Source organism: Fonsecaea multimorphosa (genome assembly GCF_000836435.1).
Source record: "Fonsecaea multimorphosa CBS 102226 unplaced genomic scaffold supercont1.8, whole genome shotgun sequence".
NCBI classification, from domain to species: Eukaryota; Fungi; Ascomycota; class Eurotiomycetes; order Chaetothyriales; family Herpotrichiellaceae; genus Fonsecaea; species Fonsecaea multimorphosa.
The window spans coordinates 519889-542310 of NW_015971642.1; the positions used below are offsets into that span (position 1 = coordinate 519889).

Sequence of the window (22422 nt, forward strand, 5' to 3'; positions counted from 1 at the left end):
TGATGCTCCTGGGACCGATTCTCCTCGCGGCTTCCGCCGAATTCTGAGCACTGCTCCGTTGATACCTAGCTATACCACCGAAGACGAGAACGGACCGATCTCGGAAGACTAGCCGGCTAGCGAGTGAGAATCAAGAGCAGGAGGGCCCCTACCTACGAACGACTGCTAGCGCTGGTTACAGGGCGGGCTACAAGCAAAGCTTACCCTGGGTAGCATTGAAGATGATCGACAAATTCTCTCATACTATTATGACGCATGCCCAATCCGGCGCCGTTACTTCAAAAGGCAGGATGTCGTGTGCCCCCCATTCTCGCTACACACCCCCTCCATAACAACCAAGTTCATCAGGGGTAATTTCGCAATGCCACAAACCGACAGCATTGCTCTACGGGGGTCGCTGCCCTCAGACGGCGGCGAGCCAGGACCCCAAGACGGCGACAGCAGCGACGTCGCGCCAAATTTTGACCAGAGCAGCTCGAGGCAGCGGATATCAGGGAGGCAGAGGGCCTCTGTTCTCGTGGGCTCCTCGATCCTGCAGCTGCCAATATGGGGTAGGTAGGGTCTAGGAGAACCGGTATATATATTGGCTGATTTATAGTTTCTAACTGACAAAACCCCCCAAAAAACGGACAGGCTTTGCGATGAATTACGGCGTGTTCCAGGAATACTATTCCAGCAACTGGACGCTCAAGGGCAGTCGGGAAACCACGGGCATCATCGGGACGACGTCCAACGGGGTCATGTACCTCTCGATGCCGTTCCTGTTCGCGCTGTTCACGAGACGATGGGCCCGGCGACGGCAGATTGCGGCGCTTGCCGGGGCCGCGCTCACCTGCGTCTCCTTCCTGCTGTCCTCGTTCAGCACCGACGTGTGGCACCTGGTCGCGACCCAGGGCGTCACGGCGGCGGTGGGCTGCGCGCTGATCTACAGCCCGACCACGCTGTCACTGGGGGAGTGGTTCAACACGGGCAACCGGGCGTTCGCGTACGGGGCGGTCCTGTCGTGCAAGAACATTGTCGGCTCGACCTGTCCGTTCCTGCTGCGCGCTTTGCTCGACCGGTACGGCTTCCGCGCTACACTGAGGATATGGACGGCTGTTGCGGCGGGGAGTAGTCTGGTTGGCGTCTTCATGATCCCGACGACCCCGCTGCCTCCGTCGACCATGGCTTCGGCCTCGAGCAGCGCGCACCGTTCACGCCGCATCCCCTGGCACTTCCTCAAACACCGCACCTTCTACATCTACAGCATCGCGACCATCCTGCAGAGCTCCGGGTATGGCATCCCGCAGACATACCTCTCCACCTACGCTGCCGAGGTGACACAGCTATCACAGACATCAGCAACATTGCTCCTCACGCTCTTCAACCTCCCCGGAATCATCTCGTCCGCCTTCTTCGGCTACCTGTCCTCGGATTCGACTAACCGCTGTTTCCCATCTCTCAGCGCCACGACCGTCACCGCAATCTCCGCCATCTCTTCCGCCCTGTCCACCTTCTTGTTCTGGGGCTTGACTTCCTCGCACGCCGGCGGCGGCGGCGGCAGTGGCGGCGGCGCCGGGACCTTTGCCCTGCTGGTCCTGTTCTCCATGACCTTTGGCTTCTTCGCCGGCGGGTACAGCGCCACGTGGGGCGGGGTGATCAACGACCTGGAGCGCGAGGCCGCGATGCGCAACGAGGCCGTCGACTCGGGCATGCTGTACGGCTTGTTCAACGGCGCAAGGGGCATCGGATATGTCGGTGGTGGGTTGGCCGGTGTGTCTCTCCTCAAGGCCGGGGCTAGCATCGCCTCTACACCAGCCCACGGCCCGGGGTATGACACGGCCTACGGACCTCTCATCATCTTCACGGGCCTCTCGACCGTGTTGGGCGGCTGGGGGGTGTTGTGGAAGGTGGTGCCGAAGCTGAAGATGTTGCGTTGGGTGTGAAAACATCGGCGATCAATCATCATGCGCTTGGTAGATGATAATATTGGCTGCATCTAGTCTTTGCTACCTTATTCGTGTCTATAGGTAATATAGACTCTGGTATATACGCGCGGTTGCTGGTTACTTGTCTTTAGGTAAATGAATGGGCATCTACCCAAGCGGTATCCTACAGCCTCACTATAATTTTTATTACTGAGAAGATTTTTTTTGCGTGCTTTTTGCTCGCCTCCGTTTTCGTGTACCATGCGTCCCCTCTCGGGTTGACTGTGTTCTTTGCTCATATGATATGAGGATTTTCTTTGTGCAAGTGTCAAGGTTTTGAGAGAAAAAGATCGTCAAGTCATTACTAATTTCCTATCAACATCACTGCCCAAAGGACAAGAAATGGAAACACCAATGCCAGCATCCCCAATTCTCAGAGGACGAACAATCCAAGGTCCGTCCCATTTCTGTCAATTGGACAATACGTCAGCTTGACCGTCTAAGCAGCGGTGGTCGGCACAACTAGCGAAGCAAGCGCGCTGTTGACGGGCCACTGGATGGTATTGTCCGGACCGGGGATGTTATCCGGGAAGTTGAACTGCAGGTTCACGCCGGGCCTGAAGCACAGACAGTGCGTGGAGCCGCCGAAGTGGAACATGCCCAGCTGTTCGCCCTTCTGGAAGTGCTTCCCGGGCGGCATGGTGATTTCGACCGACGAGACTTCGGCCATGCCCACCAGGATAATCGCCATGAGGCCTATGAGAGGGTTGTCGGCTTGGATGAAGACGACGGCTCGCGTCGCCACCGCAGAGATGTAACCCTGCGAAGCCTCGTCCGCACCCGGATCGGGGGTTGCTGGGCCGTCATCGGGACTAAACCCCGTGAGCAGCGGCTCAGAATAGTAAGTCCCCGCGACAATGGCGGGCTTATCCACGATCTGGCCGGACACTGGCACGTGGAAGCGATGGTAGCTGTCGGCGCTGAGGAATGCCTGGTACACGGTGCCGCCGACAAATTGCTCGGCGCGAGGGTCGTTGTTCATCATGTGATCCAGGGAGTAGCTCTGGCCCTTGAGCCAAAACGTGTCGTGGAGCTTGACGTTCCGCTGGACCGCGAAGGGCGTGGCTTCGGCGGCGCTCACGATGACGTTCTGGTCGTCCGGGAAGGCGACGCGGCGGCGATTCGCCAGGAATTCTCGCGTGAAGAAGGCATCCCACGACAGAAACCCGCCCGCTGGCTTCGTGATATCCACACCAAAGTCCTCGACGAGGTCCTTCATGTGAGGGCTATTGAGCGCGGTCTGCGAGAACCAGCCGCCTTCGCGAGTATTCAAGGTGTGCGTTGAGTCCTTACCGACCAAGAATTGCGCCCAAGTTGTCAGCATTTTCTGGAATTGCTGGTTGACCTTGGGATTCAAGAATGCCGCAAAGCCAGCTTTGGTGCCCATCGGCCAGTCGAGCACGGCGTTGATGGGAGTGCCGACCTGCGCAGAGCTATCCCAGGAAGGTGCTTCGAGCAGTATGCTGTCAAAGACGTCAAACAGCAGGTTGAGGTCTCGAATCTCAGGATGCCCAGCCGGGTCTTTCTCGTACTTGGCGGGCACCTCGGCCAGCATTTCATTGAACAGCATGTACAGCTGGGGGTCAGCGATCACCATGTCCTCGAATTCCTTAACCACATCGGACCGCACAGGAGGATTCGCTTTGACTTGTTGCACTTTTTTGTTTACCCATTTTCTGAGTACCTTGGGATCATCAGGCAGCCAGTTCCCGACTCTGCTGACCATGGCTAGAGTATGCAAGTAAGGGGTAGGAAATGCTTGATGATGGTTCGGAAAATAGGAATTCAAGAGAAGACAGAGAGAGAGGGCTTTGGCAGCTTTTAGATCCCAGGTTCACAAAACGGGAGGGTGGTTGCTTCTGATATAAGTGGGATCAGACGTGGATAGACTGGGTTCAACAAAATCCTGGCATTTGCAGCTCGATGCATGCTTGTCGTTGGCTATAGCATCGTTCAGCTGAAGCCGGCATCCTGTGGTCAGATGCCGTCTTACGAGCCTTGTACAACCCAGCTCGTGCTCCATCTTCGATCGCTGATGGCCTGGCGAGGAGGTGAAAGCGATTAGCTGACACTGGGATGGAGAAGAAACGGAAACAATGTGGCATTACACTGGATTCCTGTTCCTGCTTCTCCTGACCAGTCGACTGTCCTCAGAAAGTAGCCTTGGGCCATCAGTATAGTTGTCTTCTACCGTTGGGACGTTCTATTCATCCAAATCAATGGAGCGGACGAACACCTGCTCCTTTAGAGATTCAGCTTTCGAAACGAGGTGTGAGAATCCGCGTTAGGGCTAGACGCGCAACAAAGCCCCTTGAGATGGCTGGCTGAAAACGCAGACCTTTCAGCACAGCTATGGTCCTTGGCAGTCTACCTAGCTTGGGCGTGTCAGGAACCGGGCGGGGAAAAACACGGTTTGTTGGAGAGCTGAATCTCTGGGAGAAGTGAACAGCAATTGAGCTCTGCTATCATGCTCCATTAGGAATCCGTTCGGTGACTCTGTTCTCATGACCACGATACTGAGGAGACCAACATGGGACGTCCCTGACAATTTTCAATGGTTCTTGAAAAATGGGAGCACAAAGTCGCTCTCGCTGTTTGGGCACCCAGAACCACTGTTGTCTGGAAAGGCTTGCGAGACTACCAGCTCTCGGACTGGACGCCATGCATGGAGGAGAAAGACGGGGAAAGAGGATCAGCCTTGTACCAACCGGATGGCATCTGTCAGTCGGCAGCGTGCAGCTCGCAGGTCGGCGTAACAGACATCGCATGAATCTTCAGGTGATTCAACAGGTCTTCTCAGGTTCGATATGGCTTGCGCTCTGAAACACGCGGTCAAGATTGTTCACTCCATAATTATTTGTTGGATGTTTGAAATCCATTCTCTTTCAATCACAATCTCAAGTCTCGCTGGGCAGAGTGTTTGGAGATCAGAAGCAGGCGCTGTACCGTTGCTGCACGATAGCAAGTTAGTTGCTTGCCATGATAAATTCACCTCTGACCATGATTCTTTTCTGTGGGAAGGAAATCAAGACGGTGCACTTCTTTTTCCAGGCTGCGATATCGGAACATTGTGAGCGCATGCCCTTGTTGCACTGACTCTGGCGAACAAGAGTATCTCTACTCGGTACTTCCGAAGCTGCGGTCAGCTTTCAAGCGCCAGAATCGGGATTAGGGTACGTTGTCCGGATCAACAATTTGCCGAAATGACAGGATCATGGCAGTCGCAGTCGCAGTCACAGTCGATCATCTCCGACATTGCCGAGAACATATGCGCACAATAGCGACCAGATGGAGCCAAGGAGAAGGAAAAGAGCACATGTTTGCCCCAGATCAGAGATTGCAAGGAGTGGAGATGACATAAGAACACATGCTAAATGAGCGAGCATGTGGCGATTGGAACGGTGCACATGCTAGAGATAAGAGTTGAAGCACGAAGGAGTATGGTACATTCAAGCAGATCACAGATACTGCAGAGCGAAAGAGAGTTAATGAAAGGTAAGAGGTGGAGGTACCTAGCACCCAAGAGCAGGTCAGAGGCACCCAAGAGGTACTAGAGGTACCGAGCAGGGCCAGCTCGCCAGGTACTCGGCGAGTCGGTAGAGTATCTGAAGAGTGGGAGCAGCAAAAAGGGAAACGGAAAAAGGAAAAAGGAAGCTTGGAATCCAACAGCTTGTCAGCCAATCGGGGAAGGGATTCGGCATGTCCAAGCGTTGGCCCGAAAAAGCCCCAAAAAACCATTGCAGGAGCATGTGATCGATTCTCCCCCAAGTCCCCAAGTCTTCAAGTCCCCGACCACATCATGCATCACCGTCAACCGTCCATCTAATTCCCGTCACTTGCTACCTCTTCCTGTCCTGCCTCGACCGACCGCTTGGACACCCCATGTGATGACCAGTACCACGCTGCCACACACACACATACACACATACACGGCACTACTGTTCCGGTCCTTTTCCTAGACTCCTCAATCTCAACTCGACTCACTTGCTCCCCTCCTCACCTCCTCACTTCCTCACCTACCGCTTTCACGTCGCATATTCACCACCGTCCCTCGTCGCATTTCAAGTCACCCTACCGACCATGTAGGAGTCTCCCACTTCACAGTCCTACCGTCCCCAAATACTCTCCCTCCGGCCAAAGTACCGCCCACCGCATTCAACCCGACTCACCTTTTCCTCCACACACACAATGGACTCGCAATCGCCAAATCCGCCCTACGCCATCCCTCCACCCTTCTCGCCTCCGCTTTCCGCCCACCGTTCCTCCGCCGACTCTCATAAACGCGCGTCCATCGACATTGACATGATGAGATCCGATGATCGCTCTACGAGGGCAGGCAGTGTGCTCTCAGGCATGTCGATCGAGGATATGGAGGCCGCCGAGACCCTGAACAACCTATCTCAGAGTAAGAAATATCCCCATAGTTCCCCGTGACATTGTCTAACATGCGACCCCCAGAGTACCATTCCCCCAGGCAATCTCACCAACAGCAACCTCCTACCCTTGTCCAGTCTCACACCTCCTTCGACTCAGACCAACCGGAGCCCCTTCTAAGACTCTTTACAAGCCAATATCCCTGGGCACGCCCTCTGATCAATGGCTCTCTGTCCGCCTATAAAACTACACAATCTTATATCCCGGGCGCAGAATGGACTGAGAGGAATGTTGGCTTGCCGATCGCAGGCACGGTGGCCAGAATATCCGGTGTTGAGGGTGGTCTACGCTGGGCGCTACAACCCAAGCGCGATGGGAGGCCATCGAATAAACCCTCCGATGTCGAGAAAGGCTACTCTGACGTCTCCTCTGATGGCACCCACCGTCCAACTTCCGAGGCGGGTTACCCCGATTCACTGCCCGCCTACAGCGCCGGTGATCGCTCACCACCCTACACTGAACAGCAGGTCCTTCTCAAAAGCCGTGACGACCGTCAGCCGCCGCCGGGTTGGCGACAACAACTCATGGTGTCCACAAGCGGCCTGGGCATTGCCATGAGTGAAGAGTCCATTCGAAGCCTACGGTACTGTCTCAGTTGGTTGCGCTGGGCAAACGGGCGACTCGGGGAAGCCATCCAGAACCTCAAAAATCTACTCGAGCGGTGGGATGAAGGCGTCACTCCTGGTGAACAGCCGCCCACCATGTCCGTGGCGAACGTGACTCAAACTCAAGAAGAGAGAAGACAAGCTGCTCTGTCTGCGCGTATTGCAGCATTAAAAGCCGATGTCCTGCAAACGCTTAAGCACGTTGTTGGAATCGTCTCGGCATACGCGGGCGGCGCACTACCCCAGAACGCTCGAGAACTGGTGCACAGACATCTGATCAGTCTGCCTCAACGGTTCAGTCTGGCGAACAGGGCAGGCGGGGAAGAGGACCCAGCCAACGGCACAGGCCCTGCGAGTTCTGAAGCGGTCAAGAGTGGAAGGAGAGTCATGGTTTTGGCCCAAGAAGGTCTGGATATGATGACTCAAGTTAGTCGGGTCGTCAACGATACCCTTGTCAGCGCAGAGGGCTGGTGTGAGAAGTTGGGCAAGAGAGTGGATCGGGAGCAGCAGCAACCTGTGCAGCAAGCACCGGTAGACGAGAAGATGGAGACCGATGATCGCGAAGACGGCGCAAGGATTGACAGAATCAGGAGCGAAACGCTTGCACCGACTGAAGGTGGGAAGGAAATCGAAGACGTCAAAATGACCATGTAACAACAGGCGCGCAAAAGGTGAGTTGGATCTGATCTTGCGATGGGAGCACACCTTCCGCTTCATGATCTTGTGGCAAAATATTGATGTAAGCAATACTTTCGGTCGGATACTATGCTTGCGATTTCGCAGGCTGCGGGAGAAAAACAAAGGCACAACAAGCGATGCTCTGAAAATACTGGCAAAAGTGGAACAGATTGAGATTCCCCCTGTCCATGATGTTGGTGACAGGAAGACATTGAGAGTGCCTCAAAAGATCAAGGGGCCAGAAATGATTAGATGAGCCACGAGCTACGGCATAAAGCATGACAAGAGAGAAGCTCTTGACTATCACCTTGGAGCAGATGGCCAGGTGGGAGCACAGTGCCCGGTCAAAGTGTGTGCAGTTCCCTTTGATCGCAATGTAAGCGAAGAACCTCCAATAGCTAAGGACAGGAGCGCAAGGAACCATCTAAGAAATATAACTATACATTAAGAAGTCTATCGACGTTCCTATGATTTAAGCTATCCATCGAAGTCCCATACACATGACATCTGTTAATGAATTGTGTGATAAGAGGTCCGAAAGGGGCGAGGCTGGCGTCGGTGCCGGAGGAATCTTTCTGCGAACGCTGACAGACCTGTGCCGGCTCCAGCAACTGAGCGCGTTCTGCAGTCCATGAAACCAAACCTCACCTATTTATACCTGTAGGTGCACATCAAACAGTCTCGACGTCACTGCTCTGGCACTGTGGCATTCCATCTGGTCGCACGATGAATATCCCCAAGTGACAAGACCATGGACCCCCAGCAGTACTACGGGTCCTCTCACCCCTCCGACCAACCCGCCCACCGCACCATCTTCCCCAAAGGCCCGGTCTTCAATCTCGACGACTTCTCCAGCCGGGATTTTATAGCCAAAGACTTCATCGAATCCTTGACCGAGGGCGTACAGGCCGCTCATCGCCGCTCCCATGGAACCGCCAGCGCACCTTTCGACCCCAAGCCCTTGATTCGCTCGTTCGAGCAGGCCTCGCGACGTCTCGATGAACTGTCCGGCGAATTGGAGCAGCGCGAGAATGAACTGTCCGCTGCCGTGAGAAGAGCTGAAGCGCAACATGCGAGTAATACCGAGACACTGGGCAGGAAGCTCAATTCCACGATCGAGAGCTTTCAGAAACTCGATACCTCCTTGAAGAGCGACAGAGGGGAGAGATGGGGCGGGAATGTCGCCGTGGAAACTGGGCGCAGAATAGAAGAGCTGGATCGACAGAGGAGAAAAGCCCTGGATGCGCACTTTTTGATTGAGTGCTGGGATGAGGTCAGTAACCGCGGCGAGGTCACCCTGTTGGAGAATCTCAGAAGATCCGGCACTGGAGAAGGGAAGATCAGGTCGGCCAATATCGCCCGTCAGCTACTGAGGATTAGCCAACGACTAGATCCCAAAAGTCATGGGCAGGCCAATGGCGTAACGACGAACAAGCAGGTCGGCATCACGAACGGTGTGACGGGAAGCCGGAATTTCAACACCAGAGAAGTCATCGAGAAATTCATCGAGACATTAGAGAACGATATGCTCAAGCTGTTCGACGACTTCTACCGACGACAAAATTTCGAGGAGATGAAGAACTGCGCGATTGTGTTGCAGGATTTTAATGGCGGAGCCTCTGTCCAGGCGGCATTTGTCAATCAACACCAATTCTTCATCGATCGAAGCAATCTCATGACTGAGGAGATAGGCGGGGATCAGGAGACCTGGATTCGGCTCTCCGACCCAGACGCCGAGTTGCCGGGCGTTGAACCTGGCCTGCAGTCGTTGATCGACGAAGTCAAGGTCGTGGTTCAGGAAGAATCGGCCATCATCAAAAGAGCATTCCCCTACCCGGAACAAGTGCTGGGTAAATTTGTTCAAAGAGTTTTCCAGCAATCGATACAGCAGAGGCTCGAATTGGTGCTGGAGAAGGCGGAATCGGAATCCACACTCGCCTATCTGAGGTCTTTGCAAGCCGCGAGGAGCTATATCAGTGTCCTCGTCGAAGATTTGAAGGCACATGGGTTGACGGAGCATCCTGAACCGGTGACTTCTCAGACAAGTCAACTACTTGATCAGCAACTCGATGAACTTTTCACCCCCTACTTTGGTGGTTCAGCATACATCGACAAAGAAAAACACAACCTTCAAGAACTCTACAAATCTCTCCTTTTCAAGTTCGAACTCTTCCACTCTCGACGCCAAAAAGAGCCGAAAACTTACCTCGCAGCGATCCGCAATCGAGGTCAGGAACTCCTCGCATCGGCTAGAGAAGCCACTGACGCGTACGTTAAGTCCCTGGACTTGGAGAAGATGTCGCCCACGCAAAAGAGGATTCTGTTGAGTGTTGCTGGTCTCCAGAACACGGGAGGCGACGATAAATCACAGCCGGACGTGGAAATCGACGAGGAAGACGGGAGGTTGAATGTTGTATTCGCAAAGAGGATGCTCAAGTGGCTCGCTGAAGGAGTAAGACGGGGTCTCGAATTGGGTGGCGGTTCAGAAACGCCAAAGGACGTCGCTGCCCTCCTCAACCTTGTCCTGAAGAACTTGCTGGAGTCATATGTCGAGGTCTCCCTCGAAGCTTGTGCCGACCTCGCCTCGTCTCTTGAAAATACACGAAGAGAGCCCGACCTCTCCTACCTTTCCAACCTTCGCACAGCTGTGCACATCGCCCATCTGGTACAGTCCTGCATCAACACCCTTCTCATCCCCTTAGCTAGCTCATCATTAACCACGCGGCGAGAGATGGAGAAAGCTGCCCGTACAGCGACGGTCCGTATCGAGGATCAAATCAATAACATTGAACAAGCCACCATCGACGGTGTGCTTAACTGGACGTCGCGATTACTTTCCAACCAGAACCGCGCGGATTTCCGACCCCGGCAGGAAACGGAGGCGCCGAGCTTGGAACAGCCTCAAACATCGACCTGTGAAAGCGTGTGTAGATTTTTGGCCTTGTTCCACGATACAGCCGCGCAGAGTTTCGACGGCACGAATCTCAGCGTGTTGTTGATGGAGGTTGCGGTGGGATTTCGCAGTCAACTTCTCCAGCACTTCACCAAGTACCAAGTCAATAGAATTGGCGGGGTCATGCTTGCGAGAGACATGTCTCGGTACGTCCAGCTTCTCAGATCTTGGGAACTGGGGAGTGGCGCTAGCGGCGAGAGCGGTGCCAACAGCATCGACGCTGATGCGGTTAACGGTGGAGGAGGAGCTTCCTTCAAGAACAGTCTCGAGGTGCTGAGTGAGCTGGCCAGTGTATTTGTGCTGCATCCCGACGCACTGAAGGAGAGACTGAGGGGCCCGGTCCTGGGGAATCTTGGGAAAGAGAATCTCAGGCCGTATCTGCTTAAGAGAGATGATTATTTGGAGGTGGGCATGCAGAGTCTACTGGCGTCCTTGTGATACAGGAGGGCTTCGGAGGAGATATCCAATATGGAGGCTTTGCAGCATCGGTTATAGGACACAATGGCCGCGCCAGAAACATGTCTGGATGTATTGTGACCAAGAGCAGCGTTGACTCTTGATCCGGTTGCGATTGTAAAAGAAGGATGGCGATAGAGCCTGAATTTCCCATTATCTGTTTGTGGGAGTAGAGAGATCTGTGCTGCGAACATACGGAGAACTACCTGCAAAACCCCATGATACCCCCAAATTCTCGTCAGTCTATGCAGTAATGGTACGGATGCGCCGACCATGCATTCCTTTGCCGAGTCCTTCTGTAAAAGTCTATACATCCCAAACCGAGAGACTGCTGCGCCTAGCAATGCAAAGCGCCCCTCCAAATGCTCGTTCGTGTCTGTGCAGTTCCCAGGCATGGTGTACACGGATCTCCGATCATCAATCAATGGCCGTCATTGCAGAACACAGTCCCGCTCGAAACAGAATGGGATTGGGACATGTGCCAAGCTGGACTCGAAGCCACAGCTGCCTTTTCTTCCGGGTTGTTTTTTTTTGGTTTCATATCTTAAACCCATACCCAGCCATGCAGTCCTTGTACTGCATGACCAGGCCCTTGCAGTCCTCCTGCGGATCCTCGGCGCGGGAGAAGAGCATGCACTCGTCCCGCCGCGACTTTTCGTCCTTGCACACGCAGCATGGCTAGATATATTCCAGAAGCACCGTTAGCCGGACAAAATGGTTCCGTGAGGCGATGGACAGAAATGCTTGCGGCGCAGGATGATGAGGCGCTGGAGGGGTAATCCGTCGGATTCACGCAATTATGTGGTGGTGGTGGCGTACCTTTACTTTCTCCGTCTTCTCTGCTGTCGACGCTGGTTTGAGCGAGCTGGCGAGATTGTCGGGCGTTGAGGGCTGCGTGACTGTATCGGAGTATATTAGCTTTACAAGTACTTCCCGGTTCCCTGCGTCTCGGTAGTCGCGCGGGAATTTGTAGAGTGGAGGGTAGAGGGACGAGACCAACGTACCTGCAGCAGGTTGCGCGGGCGTGGGCGAAGAAGAGAACCAACCCATCTTGACTTGGTAAACTCTATTGAAGCTGTTTCAAAGGAGAGCTCGTGGATGGACTTTGGATGAGAAATACAAAATGCATTTGGAGACACTACGAGAATTGGAGAGGTTCGGTCGGAAGACGTCAACTGCCTTTTCTCAGTCAATGATTCACCGTAAATGCTGTACGGCAGATCACAAGTGACGGTCCCCCGCAATATCGGAATTTGCATCATTTTGCACTTTCAACTCTCCCCCAAGTTTGTCTGCCTATTCCACACTTTCTTCCGGCTGCTCTAACACTTCACAATCATGGCGACAGGTCTGTTCGCCTCTTTACCGAAGCCGAAATATACGGGCGAACATGAAGAGGTGCCGCTGCACGCTCAACCTCGAGGCCCTCGGGTCGTGGGACCCGGCGTGATCGATGAGTCTCAGATTGTTTTAAAGGTGGGTAGTGACAGCCTTCTGCAGATAGACACCGACATGCTGACTTGTGTTTTCTTCTATTAGCGCTCCGGACCACCTCCCTACGGTCAACGATCAGGATGGCGACCCCGCTCCGCCGAAGACTTTGGCGACGGCGGTGCCTTTCCCGAGATCCCAGTGGCACAGTATCCGCTCGATATGGGTCGCAAGGGCACGGCATCGACCTCGAATGCGCTCGCTATCCAGGTCGACGCTGAAGGAAAAGTCAAATACGATGCCATTGCGAGACAGGGCCACAGCGAAGGCAGGATCATACATTCCAGTTTCAAGGATTTGATCCCGCTGAGACAGAGGGCGGACGCTGGCGACTTGAGCCTTGACAGACCAACCGCGGAGGAGGCGCAAGCCACGGCTGAAAGGACAAGACTCGCGCTGGAGAAATTGGTGTCCGGTGCTGTGGCGGCTCAGAAACCCAAGAATGTGAAAGGTGTGAATCGGGAAGAGCCGACTTACGTGCGATACACGCCTGCGAACCAGATGGGGGACAACTCGAAGAAGAACGATCGGATATTCAAGATTGTCAAGAGACAGGAGGATCCCATGGAGCCTCCGAAGTTCAAGCACAAAAAGATCCCCCGTGGACCGCCGTCTCCGCCGCCGCCGGTCATGCACTCGCCACCCCGAAAATTAACGGCTGAAGACCAAGAGGCGTGGAGGATACCACCGCCGATCTCGAATTGGAAAAATCCCAAGGGTTACACGGTTCCTTTGGACAAGCGACTGGCGGCGGACGGACGAGGACTACAGGATGTCACGATCAACGACAAATTCGCCCAGTTTGCGGAAGCTCTCTTCACGGCCGACCGGCATGCCAGAGAAGAAGTCCGGCTCCGCGCCCAGATGCAGCAGAAGTTGGCGGAGAAGGAGAAGCTTGCAAAGGAAGAGCATTTGCGAGAGATGGCGAAGAAGGCGAGGGAAGAGAGACAGCGTGGTGGGGAAACACGCACAAGGCGGTCACGGTCACGATCTTACTCAGCTTCATCATATGATTCCCGAAGTGACAGCGAGGACGAGGCGGCTCGCGAAAGAGAACGGGCCCGACGAGAGCGCAGACAAGAGAACGAACGACAACTCCGGCAGTCGAGAATGGGCGCCGAAAAGAGGATCCAGATGATGGCGCGGGAGCAGAATCGCGACATCTCGGAGAAAGTGGCGCTGGGACTCGCGAAACCGACGCAGAACCAAGAGACCATGTACGACTCGCGGCTGTTCAACCAGACGTCCGGGTTTGACTCCGGGTTCAACGAGGATCAACATTACGACAGACCCCTCTTTGCGGCGCACGACGCCATCAATAGCATTTATCGCCCTTCGGCGGGAAACCAGGATGACGAAGAATATGGCGAAGAAGCTGCGGAGAGCGCGATGGGCAAAATTAATAAGTCGAACAGGTTCGAGGTATTGGGGAGGGCTAAGGAAGGATTCAAGGGTGCTGATGTGGCGGAGCGGGAGGCGGGACCTGTCCAGTTCGAGAAAGACAAGGACGATCCATTTGGGATTGATAGTTTGATTGGAGAGGCGTCGGCTAGGGCGGGCGGTGGAGAGGGGGCCTCGAAGAAGAGATATGGGCTTGAGCAGGCTGAGGATAGGGAGAAGGAGGAGAGAGAACGGCAGAGGAAGAGGGCGAGGGTTGATGATGACTAGAATGCCGGTGGAAGCTGTGGTGCTGGAGCTGGAGTATGCCGGAGATTTCAGGTACAGTGTGTCAGCATTGAGCAGGACGGCCATCAAACGGAGAATCAACATTATATTCCCATACCTCTTTCTTTCCCACGACTCAATGCCTTGCGTTGAACAATTTTGGCCTTTGTCCCCTTTTCCCTCCCTTTCGCCGTTTACCTTCCCATGGTCCCCCGCCCACATTTTGCCATGACCTCCCAGATCCTTTGGACATTTCCTAGGGGTATTCACTTCTGAACCACCAAGACGCCAAAATGCGGCCTCTCCTCACACCCGTCCCAGTAGTCGATCCCGACACCATACTCTCTCAAACTCTCCTCGTCCGTCCTTGGTAGGTCCACAGCAACCCACTTTAATGCGCCGCGCATGCCTCCCGCGCGGGCGGCGGTCTCGTAACACTGGCGGCGGAGGTGGAAGTTCTCGAACGAGATCTCATCCACGGACTGCTGCACGTGGTGTTGTTGTTGTGAGGGCAGCGCGGCGGCGGGCTGGGACTGGGACTGGGACTGTGCCTGGGACGCAACAACGCGCGCGGTGACGCGCGTGTGGTATCCCTCGCCGGAAGCAAGGGGCGACACGTAAGAGACGGCGACGCCGAAGCGGCGCAGTATCTCGGCCTGGTCGGCGTGCAGGGCCGCGAAGCCGTCCAGGTCCCATGCGGGATGTGGTGTGACGCCGACGAAGTGCCCGCCGGGCCGGAGCGAGGCGGATATGTTGGCGAACATGTCCGTCATGGCCTGGGTTGAGGGGGCGTAGTTGAGGAGCCACGCGCCGAGGACCACGTCGAACTTGTTAGAGGAAGAAGAAGAAGAAGGGGAAGTGTTGTTAGGATCGTCCGAGAAGATTTCCCGTGGGAGAGGCTTCGTAGCGTCCCCGACCGCGAACTTCAACCTGCCCTGGCGAAACGCATCGAGATTCTCGGACGAGCGCTCCGCGGCTGCCACCATGGTCGGCGAGATGTCCATGCCCACGACGCGGCGGACCGGCGAAGACGAGGTCGAGGCCCATTCGAGGACCAGGCGCGAGTAGAACCCCGTGCCGCATGCGAGGTCGAGAACCGAGATCCCAGCACCACCATCGCCGCCGGCGCCGGCGCCGGCGCCGCTGTTGCCATGCTCGCTGCTGCCCGGGCGAAGCGTGAGAAACGGCACGATCGCGTCGCGGAGGTTGTTGCGCTCGAGCAATGAGCCGGGGACTCGTTTCATGGACTCGTACGACTGGCCGATTTGGTCGTATTGGGTCGGGTTCGCTGCGGCGGACCCCTGGCTTGGTTGTGACGACGAGGTCGATGACATGGTTTTTTTTGGGTTTTGTTCCGAACCAGACCCCAGACGCCTACCGAAGCAGAGGAGTCGGGAGTCGTAGGGAGGATATATATACACCTAGGTAGGTACTTATATCCTTTCACATTCTGTCAATCAGACTTTCGTACCGACACCAAAGAGGATCGATCTCACTGAGATTGAAAAGTCAGAAGTACATACCCGATTCGCCTGTCTTCATACCCCTACTTGGTACCACATAAGGCCACCGTCATCACATGGCGGGAGGGGTTTATCCCTTTGCCCGCGCTCTCTGATTATCTTTTGTGAGGAGTGACTTTACCATACTAGGACGCAGTAGGAAGTAATACCACGTCGTTGGAATAAGAATAAGCCTGGGGTTGCTTGCTTTCATTCCGTATTATTGACCCCGCCTAGACCGTATATGTATCTGCTTAGTATTCCATATGCCGTGGAGCGCCACACATCGGATCGCAAAAGCAGACGGATCCAGTATGTAGGTGGAATACGGCACCTACAATGTACCAAAAAGCACGTAGGAGTTAATTGAACGTTTGATAGGTGGGTTGTGGTTAAACAGACTGCGCCTGAACTGACGTTGGAATTAGATCCTAAGAAGGTGATGGGGAACGAATACTGAATATTTCTAGCTGGACAAACTCAAATCCCAATCCCCTTTTGTATGAAAATTGAGATACAGATTGACTGTATCTTCTGGGGGAAGGGGTGGGTATTGGAGCCACGACATAACCCAATTGCTTCACACCAGGTGTGTATATATGGTCACCATAGTAGACCTAGGGTATAACAGAAAAGAAATAAAAACAGTCAACAGCCAGGATTCCCAAGTCCTCTCCCAATCTTTGATACTAACTACGTCTGAGCGATTACTGGAAAGAACATGGATTTCCCCAGTCCTGTGCCCCAGTCCTGTGCCCCAGTCCTGTGGTGTCGATTGCGATGGATGAATGGGCGTGTATATCGAACCGACATACCTTAGATAGGCAAGGTAGGTTTTCTTGAATGATGGTGAAAGAAAAGGCTGAATTACCCGATAGTCTTTTTTGCCATTGCCACGTCCCTATCCTGTCAATATCCCGACCAGACCTCAAAAGACATGGCTCCTGTTATCCTCATGAATGCCCGTCTCAGGTCAAACCTCCATCATTGGACATCACGTCATCCTCCTCAAGCTTGAGTTGCTTTCACAATCCATCCCGGTAGATGTTCCACACATTCAACATCCTGGCTCCCTGACCCGGCGTAAATCCCGCATAGCACGCATCAGTCGAGTAATCCATAAACTAGCCATCATTCTCGTCAGCGGCGGGTCTAGGCAAACGAACCATTCTTCTCCTTCCGAGAGCAAGCGGCCAAATACTGCGGATAGAAGACTTACATTGTGGATCGGATCGGGCCCTGAAAACCCCTGCGGACCGTATGGATTCGAGCCTTGGTCGGAGAGGCCCGTGTACGCGGTGGATGAAACACCAGAGTTGGGGCAGGAGTCTTTGGAGGCCGGACAGCCGCCTTCCACCTAGAGGTTAGTGACATGGCTCATGCATATATACTGGTGTCTGAAAGAAGCAAGATGAATGGGCATCTCGAAACCAATAGAAGCACTAACAAAGACATCGGCAAATGCAGGGATGAAGCACAAAGTTCTGAGAGAGGGGCGAGGGGTGAGGACGTAACATACTTGTGCTGGTCATCTCCTGCGGCGTGTCGGCCACATAATCGCCCCAATCCCCAGCGTCACAGCTGTTGTCATTGAACGTATGCAGCAGGCCGTTCCAGTGGCCCACCTCATGTGCCGTCGTGCCTCCCAAATTGTACCCCTGCATATTCCCTCCAGGCATCGTCTGGCTCAGCACATTACATCCGTCGGTGACGTACAAGCTCACTGGGGTAGTCGAGGTCACGCCGCTGGCGGGCGAGGAGCAAAACCCCAGCAGAATACTGCCTGTGGGTACCCCGGGGGTGTTGCTGCCCGCTTGCAGGAGGGATTGGTAATAGATGTTCAGACTCGAGTAGGTCCCCCGTCGCAGCGCTGTCTTCATGCCCACGTCGTCCCCGTTGCTCGCCCATGTGTCGTTGGTAGTGCGAGTCACGCCCGCCAAGCGGAATCCGATCGAGGCGTTTGTGTAGGACTGGGCGAGGTAGATAAACTGGTTCTGGATCATGCTATCTGTGATATAATTTGACGACGAGGCGGACGAGCTGGCTGTGTCGGATACAATGTGTATATATGTATCAATCGTATATAAGGGTGTCAAGGTTTGACGGCGTTCGTGACTGGACGAGTGGCGAGCGGCGACGAGAGTACTGTTCCATAGGTCGTTCTCGAGCGGTTCGTTTTCTTGCAGATAGTGATGTGTGGAAAGGAGGTCTTCAGAGGGCGCAGCCACGCCGCAAGAACGATGGATTGGTCGGTATCTGGGAACCGCGGCGAAGCTGGATGTGCAGAAGGCTGTTAGGATGACAAACTGTACAAAAAGCAAGCAGGCGGAGGGTTTCCCACTGAACCAAACCATAGTACACAAAGCAGAAGAGTAATTCATGATGCGAGAAAAAGGAATTCAAAGCAGAATGCAGATTTTGAAGAGCACACAACAAAAGCACGGATCACCATCACAAGTTTGCCACACAGGCTCCTGGGAATGTGGGCAGGGGCGAGCACCCATCAAAAAACATCTGGGCCACACCAATTCCTAGTCGAAAAGAGACCTTGGAACAACCTCTGCGAAAGGCACATGTGCATGGCTGATATAAGAATAAGCATGGCTGTATCTTTTGAAAAGCTGCTCCAGAAAGCTTCCGGCCCCCGTAAACTCCCAGATTGCCTTGAAAACGCCGGCTCCGTGATATGAACAAACACTATATCGCCCTTGTTAGAAGAATCATACACTTGTCGTATCATTTAGGACCCTCCAGGTCGAATATCGCGACCAGTGGCAAGGATTCCGGTAGCCGGCGCATCATTGTTCCAGGATAGATACGTATGGTCGCCCAGTTTTCTGTTGCTCTTGTTAATGAAGTTCATTATACCAGAACGCGACAAAGGGCTTACCTGGGCCTGATCAAATGTGCAAGAGTGAATAATGCACCAAGAACGATGCATAAACCGCCAATCGCGACGTATGCAATACCCAAGAACGAATTCTTGCCGCCAATCACTGATCTTGTCGAGATCAGAATGCTCTTGGTACCGTCATACACGGTAACGGGGAAGACTGTGACAGATGTTAGGACTCAATTGTGCATTCCGCTATAGACCGTACTCACAGTCAAATATCTCCATCGTGTAGGTGCCAGCGACCATGGTTTCATTATCATTGCGCAAGGCCAATTTACTGAATGTGGGCAGACCAGCTGTTCTCATCCAGACCTGGAATTCTTCGTATTGCGACAAATCTGGGATGGGGTGTTCGTCGGTATAGTTTGGATAACGTTTGATCCAGTTGGGTGGCGGAGCGACTTGATCGTTGGTGTACTTTGTCTTCTTGTAAAGTGAGGCATCGGAGCCCCAGGCAATGCTCCGGTTTGTCATAACGTACTTTTGAGCGGGCGCAGTTCCACTCGGGTTTTGGAGTGTGGGAGAATTCAGCGTATCATTGAAGATGGAATTCGCGATCAGCCCGCAAGGGTAGTATGCCTTGCCTTCGTGATTCAGTTTGAGCGGATTGCAGGCGCTGTTGCTGATTGTGTGATTGCTAAGAACATCGCCCTTCAATTGATCCGTATCGAGCGACTTCACATATCGTCGGTGGTTTTGATAGAAGTTCGTGAGGCGATAGTACAGGTAGACCGGAGGACCAATGTCGTTGGGGATGGAGAACCGTAGCGTACATACAGGGGTGTCTGGGATCGCAACGCTCCAAGGCGGGTGTGTCGTCTTCGTGGATCTCTGCCATGCAGGTTTCGACGACGTATCATTTGGGGTTGTTTTGAAGGACGAGTGGACTTTGCTATCTGGGATGGTGGTGAAGTCGCCAGTGCCTGCGGTTGTAATGCAGTCGGTATAATCAATCCTCAATTCTTGCACCTGAACAATGCCTTAGTATCCAGACGATCTGTCTTTGATGCTCACTTGCACTCACACTTGCGCTCGCCCATAGAAGGAGGCCGCCGATAGGGGCAAAAATGACGCCGACGGCGAACAAGAGGGGGAGGACAGTCTTAGGTGTCAGAATGGGCCTGCAGGGTCAGTATCTCCAGCGGTAGGATTCAAAGGTATAGCGGAACTCACTGCCATGCCTTCAGTCTCTGCTGCCGAAACGCGGTGTCTGTGGAAAAGATGCTTGTCAGCAAAACTGCGCTTTGCGAAAGGCCTCAGCACAGCGTACTTGCGGGGCGTCTGCTCTTCTGTTTCTTGGGAGGTTCGTTGTGAGGGTCTTCCTCGTGTATGGAATCAGCGTGCTGGAGTTCTGTCCGCGTCATCTTGTCTCTGCTCTTTCCCCTCGATACTGACAGAACGGATGGAGAGGAGGGGACGCCGGCGAGGTCACTTATGAAACCGCAGAGCACAACGGGGTGGCTGCACACTCAGCATCTCGGCGCTGCATGCGCCATTCCGGGTTATCCATCTAACTAAACCCTTTTGGGAACGTCACAGGCCCCCCGTCAACATTTGTCATTTGATTCGTATATCAATTTTCCCTCGCCTTTTCTTTTCACCCTCTTTCCTCTCTCCTTCATAACTCATTCGCGGACATGACTTATTGTAGGAGCCAGGGTTGCAGACTTTTTGCATGCACAAATCTCTTTCTCCTCTGCTACGTGATCCCAGATCAAGATCATGAATCATCGCGCCGTAGCTGGAGCGTGCTATGAAAGAAAACAAAAATTTCCATGATGCTTCGGTTCCCTTACCGACGGCCGCTACATTATCCCCAGTATCTACTCACAAGGACAAAATGAAGTGCATGTTATCCTCCTTTCTCGTTTTTCGTCTCCCCTTTTTTGCTCTTGTTTGTCGTGAACAGCCATCCTGCCCAGTTTGTCTATATCGGTCGCCCAAGAAAAAGTCACCCTACCCGCAATGCACCCGGGAATCCAGGAACAGGTTACCAGCCGACTCCAAAAACACCTTCGCTATGTCATTCCAGTAGTGGTACATCCATCTAGTGGTTATTGCTTTTCATCTTTGTCCCCAACCGCCCAAGTACTTTCTTGTTTCGTGCCTGGTGGTAGCCAGCCAGAGTTGAAGGTCGAATCGGTTTGCCGAGCACGGCTATCATCTCTCTTCGGATGTAGATCTGACATCTCGTTCACGTAGTCATTGCTAATTTCGGACCCGTCAGGGTAACCTGGGGTCTTCACCTCGGCAACAGGCAAGAGTGGTGTGTGTTTGTGACGGAAATGGTCGGCCCGAGTTCTTCGTTCTGCAGCGTCCTCCATACTTGTCCGATCATACAGGTAGAGACCAAAACATGTGAGGACGATACCGACAACCTGGATGGACGTGGTTGAACTCTTGAACCAGATGATCGCAACAACGATAACCCATACCCGCTTGATCAATGAGGCCACCGAGTACGAAACTGGTGACAACATGGAGAGCAGGACAAACGCCATAATGTTCTGGAAAAAATGGAAGATTCCATTAAAGACAAATTCCAGAGCTAGCTGCCCGTGATCCATCGCATCTCTCTTTTCAGAGAGATCGACTGACCCATCCTTCCAAAAGTCTCGCATGAGTTCCAAGCCTTCGGTGTAAATCCAGACTGGCGCCGAGAGCATGAAAGCTCCTACGGAGCAATAGCAGAGGAGATTGAGCTTGTCCAGCTTGCGGGGCAGATGCGTTTGTCCCTCGGCTTCCGCGCGGGCTGATTCGGTGAACAGTTTCTTTGAAAATATGTTCTGCGTCACAAAGACGATGGCTGCCACCAAAGAAGCACTGATCCCCCAAAAGTTGGTGGAAAAATCGGTGGAGCATGCCAACATGACTCCCACTGTGAGCGGGACGAGCGATAGATATGTGGCTTGCCTGTAACGTATCCGGAACACTAATCGATAGGCCAGCACGGTGAACAATGGTGAGAGACCCTTGATTGTGTGAACCAGAGAAACTGGGATCTTGGATGTCGCATATGAACTTAGGAGGTGGCCGAGCAACTGGAAAATCGAAAGAGGAAATGCTGTGTACATGACATCCCACGAAGGTCTGCGGAGACCGTTTTTCAGTGCAGGTATACTTCTTTTGATTGACGGGAAAAGAGATGACAAGCCTGTCAGAATCAAGCACCAGATCGAGACCGAGGCAAACTGTAGGATTGTGAGGGTGGCTGGCTTGGGGAAGGCGTTCAATATCGACTTGGAGGAGGTGTTTGTCAAGGCAGAGGTTAAGTACCAGATGATGCACAGCACCTGTCGTGTGTTAGACCTTTGGAGAGTGACGCTGCGGGCCACTCACAATCAGTTTGTAGGAAACTGGAGCTTTCAGCGCTTCCGCCAGTTCTTGCGCATTCTCGCTCACGCTGCCTTGTCGTGTACGGATTCTGTGAATCGCATCGCTGACGCTTCGCCTGGATCTATGTGTGTATACTCCTGCCGGCCGGGCGTCGCGCAGCCTCTGGCTCATTTTTCTCGCCGGCCATTTCAACTCGCCATTGAGGTGTGGCGTAGGAGTGAGTTCTTGCGGGCTTTCCGCGACGACAGCAGAGTTGACCTGGAGGCTTGGAGGGGTGCTGTGATCAAAAGAAGGGAATCTTTCATGACCGGACGTCTCGCTTGCGGCCTTCAGAGGGGACACGGATCGGTGCGTGAATATCCGGGGTTCAGGAGTCTGGGTCATGGTGGTGGTCATATTCGTTGCAGCAGAGGTGTTGAAAAGGACTGAATTGGAAAAG

At 53.7% G+C, this 22422-nt stretch overlaps 10 protein-coding genes across 10 annotated transcripts; 4 read left to right on the forward strand and 6 right to left on the reverse strand.

The window, feature by feature from the left end:
- Positions 1-361: 361 nt before the first annotated feature.
- Positions 362-1925, forward strand: Z520_04891 (uncharacterized protein; the record flags this gene model as incomplete). Its single annotated transcript, XM_016775395.1, has 2 exons — positions 362-551; positions 634-1925. 2 exons carry the CDS (start codon positions 362-364, stop codon positions 1923-1925), a joined length of 1482 nt encoding a protein of 493 aa, XP_016633438.1.
- A 481-nt stretch (positions 1926-2406) lies between these two features.
- On the reverse strand, positions 2407-3693 carry Z520_04892 (uncharacterized protein; the record flags this gene model as incomplete). The annotated part of the gene is made up of 1 exon (XM_016775396.1): positions 2407-3693. One exon carries the CDS (start codon positions 3691-3693, stop codon positions 2407-2409), a length of 1287 nt encoding a protein of 428 aa, XP_016633439.1.
- Positions 3694-6155: 2462 nt separating this feature from the next.
- Z520_04893 (uncharacterized protein) lies at positions 6156-7660 on the forward strand (the record flags this gene model as incomplete). The annotated part of the gene is made up of 2 exons (XM_016775397.1): positions 6156-6372; positions 6426-7660. 2 exons carry the CDS (start codon positions 6156-6158, stop codon positions 7658-7660), a joined length of 1452 nt encoding a protein of 483 aa, XP_016633440.1.
- A 775-nt stretch (positions 7661-8435) lies between these two features.
- Positions 8436-11075, forward strand: Z520_04894 (uncharacterized protein; the record flags this gene model as incomplete). The annotated part of the gene is made up of 1 exon (XM_016775398.1): positions 8436-11075. One exon carries the CDS (start codon positions 8436-8438, stop codon positions 11073-11075), a length of 2640 nt encoding a protein of 879 aa, XP_016633441.1.
- Positions 11076-11630: 555 nt separating this feature from the next.
- Z520_04895 (uncharacterized protein) lies at positions 11631-12143 on the reverse strand (the record flags this gene model as incomplete). The annotated part of the gene is made up of 2 exons (XM_016775399.1): positions 11631-11771; positions 11913-12143. The coding sequence occupies 2 exons, from the start codon at positions 12141-12143 to the stop codon at positions 11631-11633; spliced, it is 372 nt and encodes a 123-aa protein (XP_016633442.1).
- Positions 12144-12431: 288 nt separating this feature from the next.
- Z520_04896 (pre-mRNA-processing protein 45) lies at positions 12432-14252 on the forward strand (the record flags this gene model as incomplete). The annotated part of the gene is made up of 2 exons (XM_016775400.1): positions 12432-12569; positions 12633-14252. The coding sequence occupies 2 exons, from the start codon at positions 12432-12434 to the stop codon at positions 14250-14252; spliced, it is 1758 nt and encodes a 585-aa protein (XP_016633443.1).
- A 263-nt stretch (positions 14253-14515) lies between these two features.
- On the reverse strand, positions 14516-15583 carry Z520_04897 (uncharacterized protein; the record flags this gene model as incomplete). Its single annotated transcript, XM_016775401.1, has 1 exon — positions 14516-15583. One exon carries the CDS (start codon positions 15581-15583, stop codon positions 14516-14518), a length of 1068 nt encoding a protein of 355 aa, XP_016633444.1.
- A 1193-nt stretch (positions 15584-16776) lies between these two features.
- Positions 16777-18132, reverse strand: Z520_04898 (uncharacterized protein; the record flags this gene model as incomplete). The annotated part of the gene is made up of 3 exons (XM_016775402.1): positions 16777-16875; positions 16971-17101; positions 17271-18132. 3 exons carry the CDS (start codon positions 18130-18132, stop codon positions 16777-16779), a joined length of 1092 nt encoding a protein of 363 aa, XP_016633445.1.
- A 359-nt stretch (positions 18133-18491) lies between these two features.
- Positions 18492-20011, reverse strand: Z520_04899 (uncharacterized protein; the record flags this gene model as incomplete). The annotated part of the gene is made up of 6 exons (XM_016775403.1): positions 18492-18588; positions 18642-18804; positions 18857-19616; positions 19672-19768; positions 19821-19857; positions 19918-20011. 6 exons carry the CDS (start codon positions 20009-20011, stop codon positions 18492-18494), a joined length of 1248 nt encoding a protein of 415 aa, XP_016633446.1.
- A 690-nt stretch (positions 20012-20701) lies between these two features.
- Z520_04900 (uncharacterized protein) lies at positions 20702-22367 on the reverse strand (the record flags this gene model as incomplete). The annotated part of the gene is made up of 2 exons (XM_016775404.1): positions 20702-21940; positions 21987-22367. The coding sequence occupies 2 exons, from the start codon at positions 22365-22367 to the stop codon at positions 20702-20704; spliced, it is 1620 nt and encodes a 539-aa protein (XP_016633447.1).
- Positions 22368-22422: the final 55 nt, after the last annotated feature.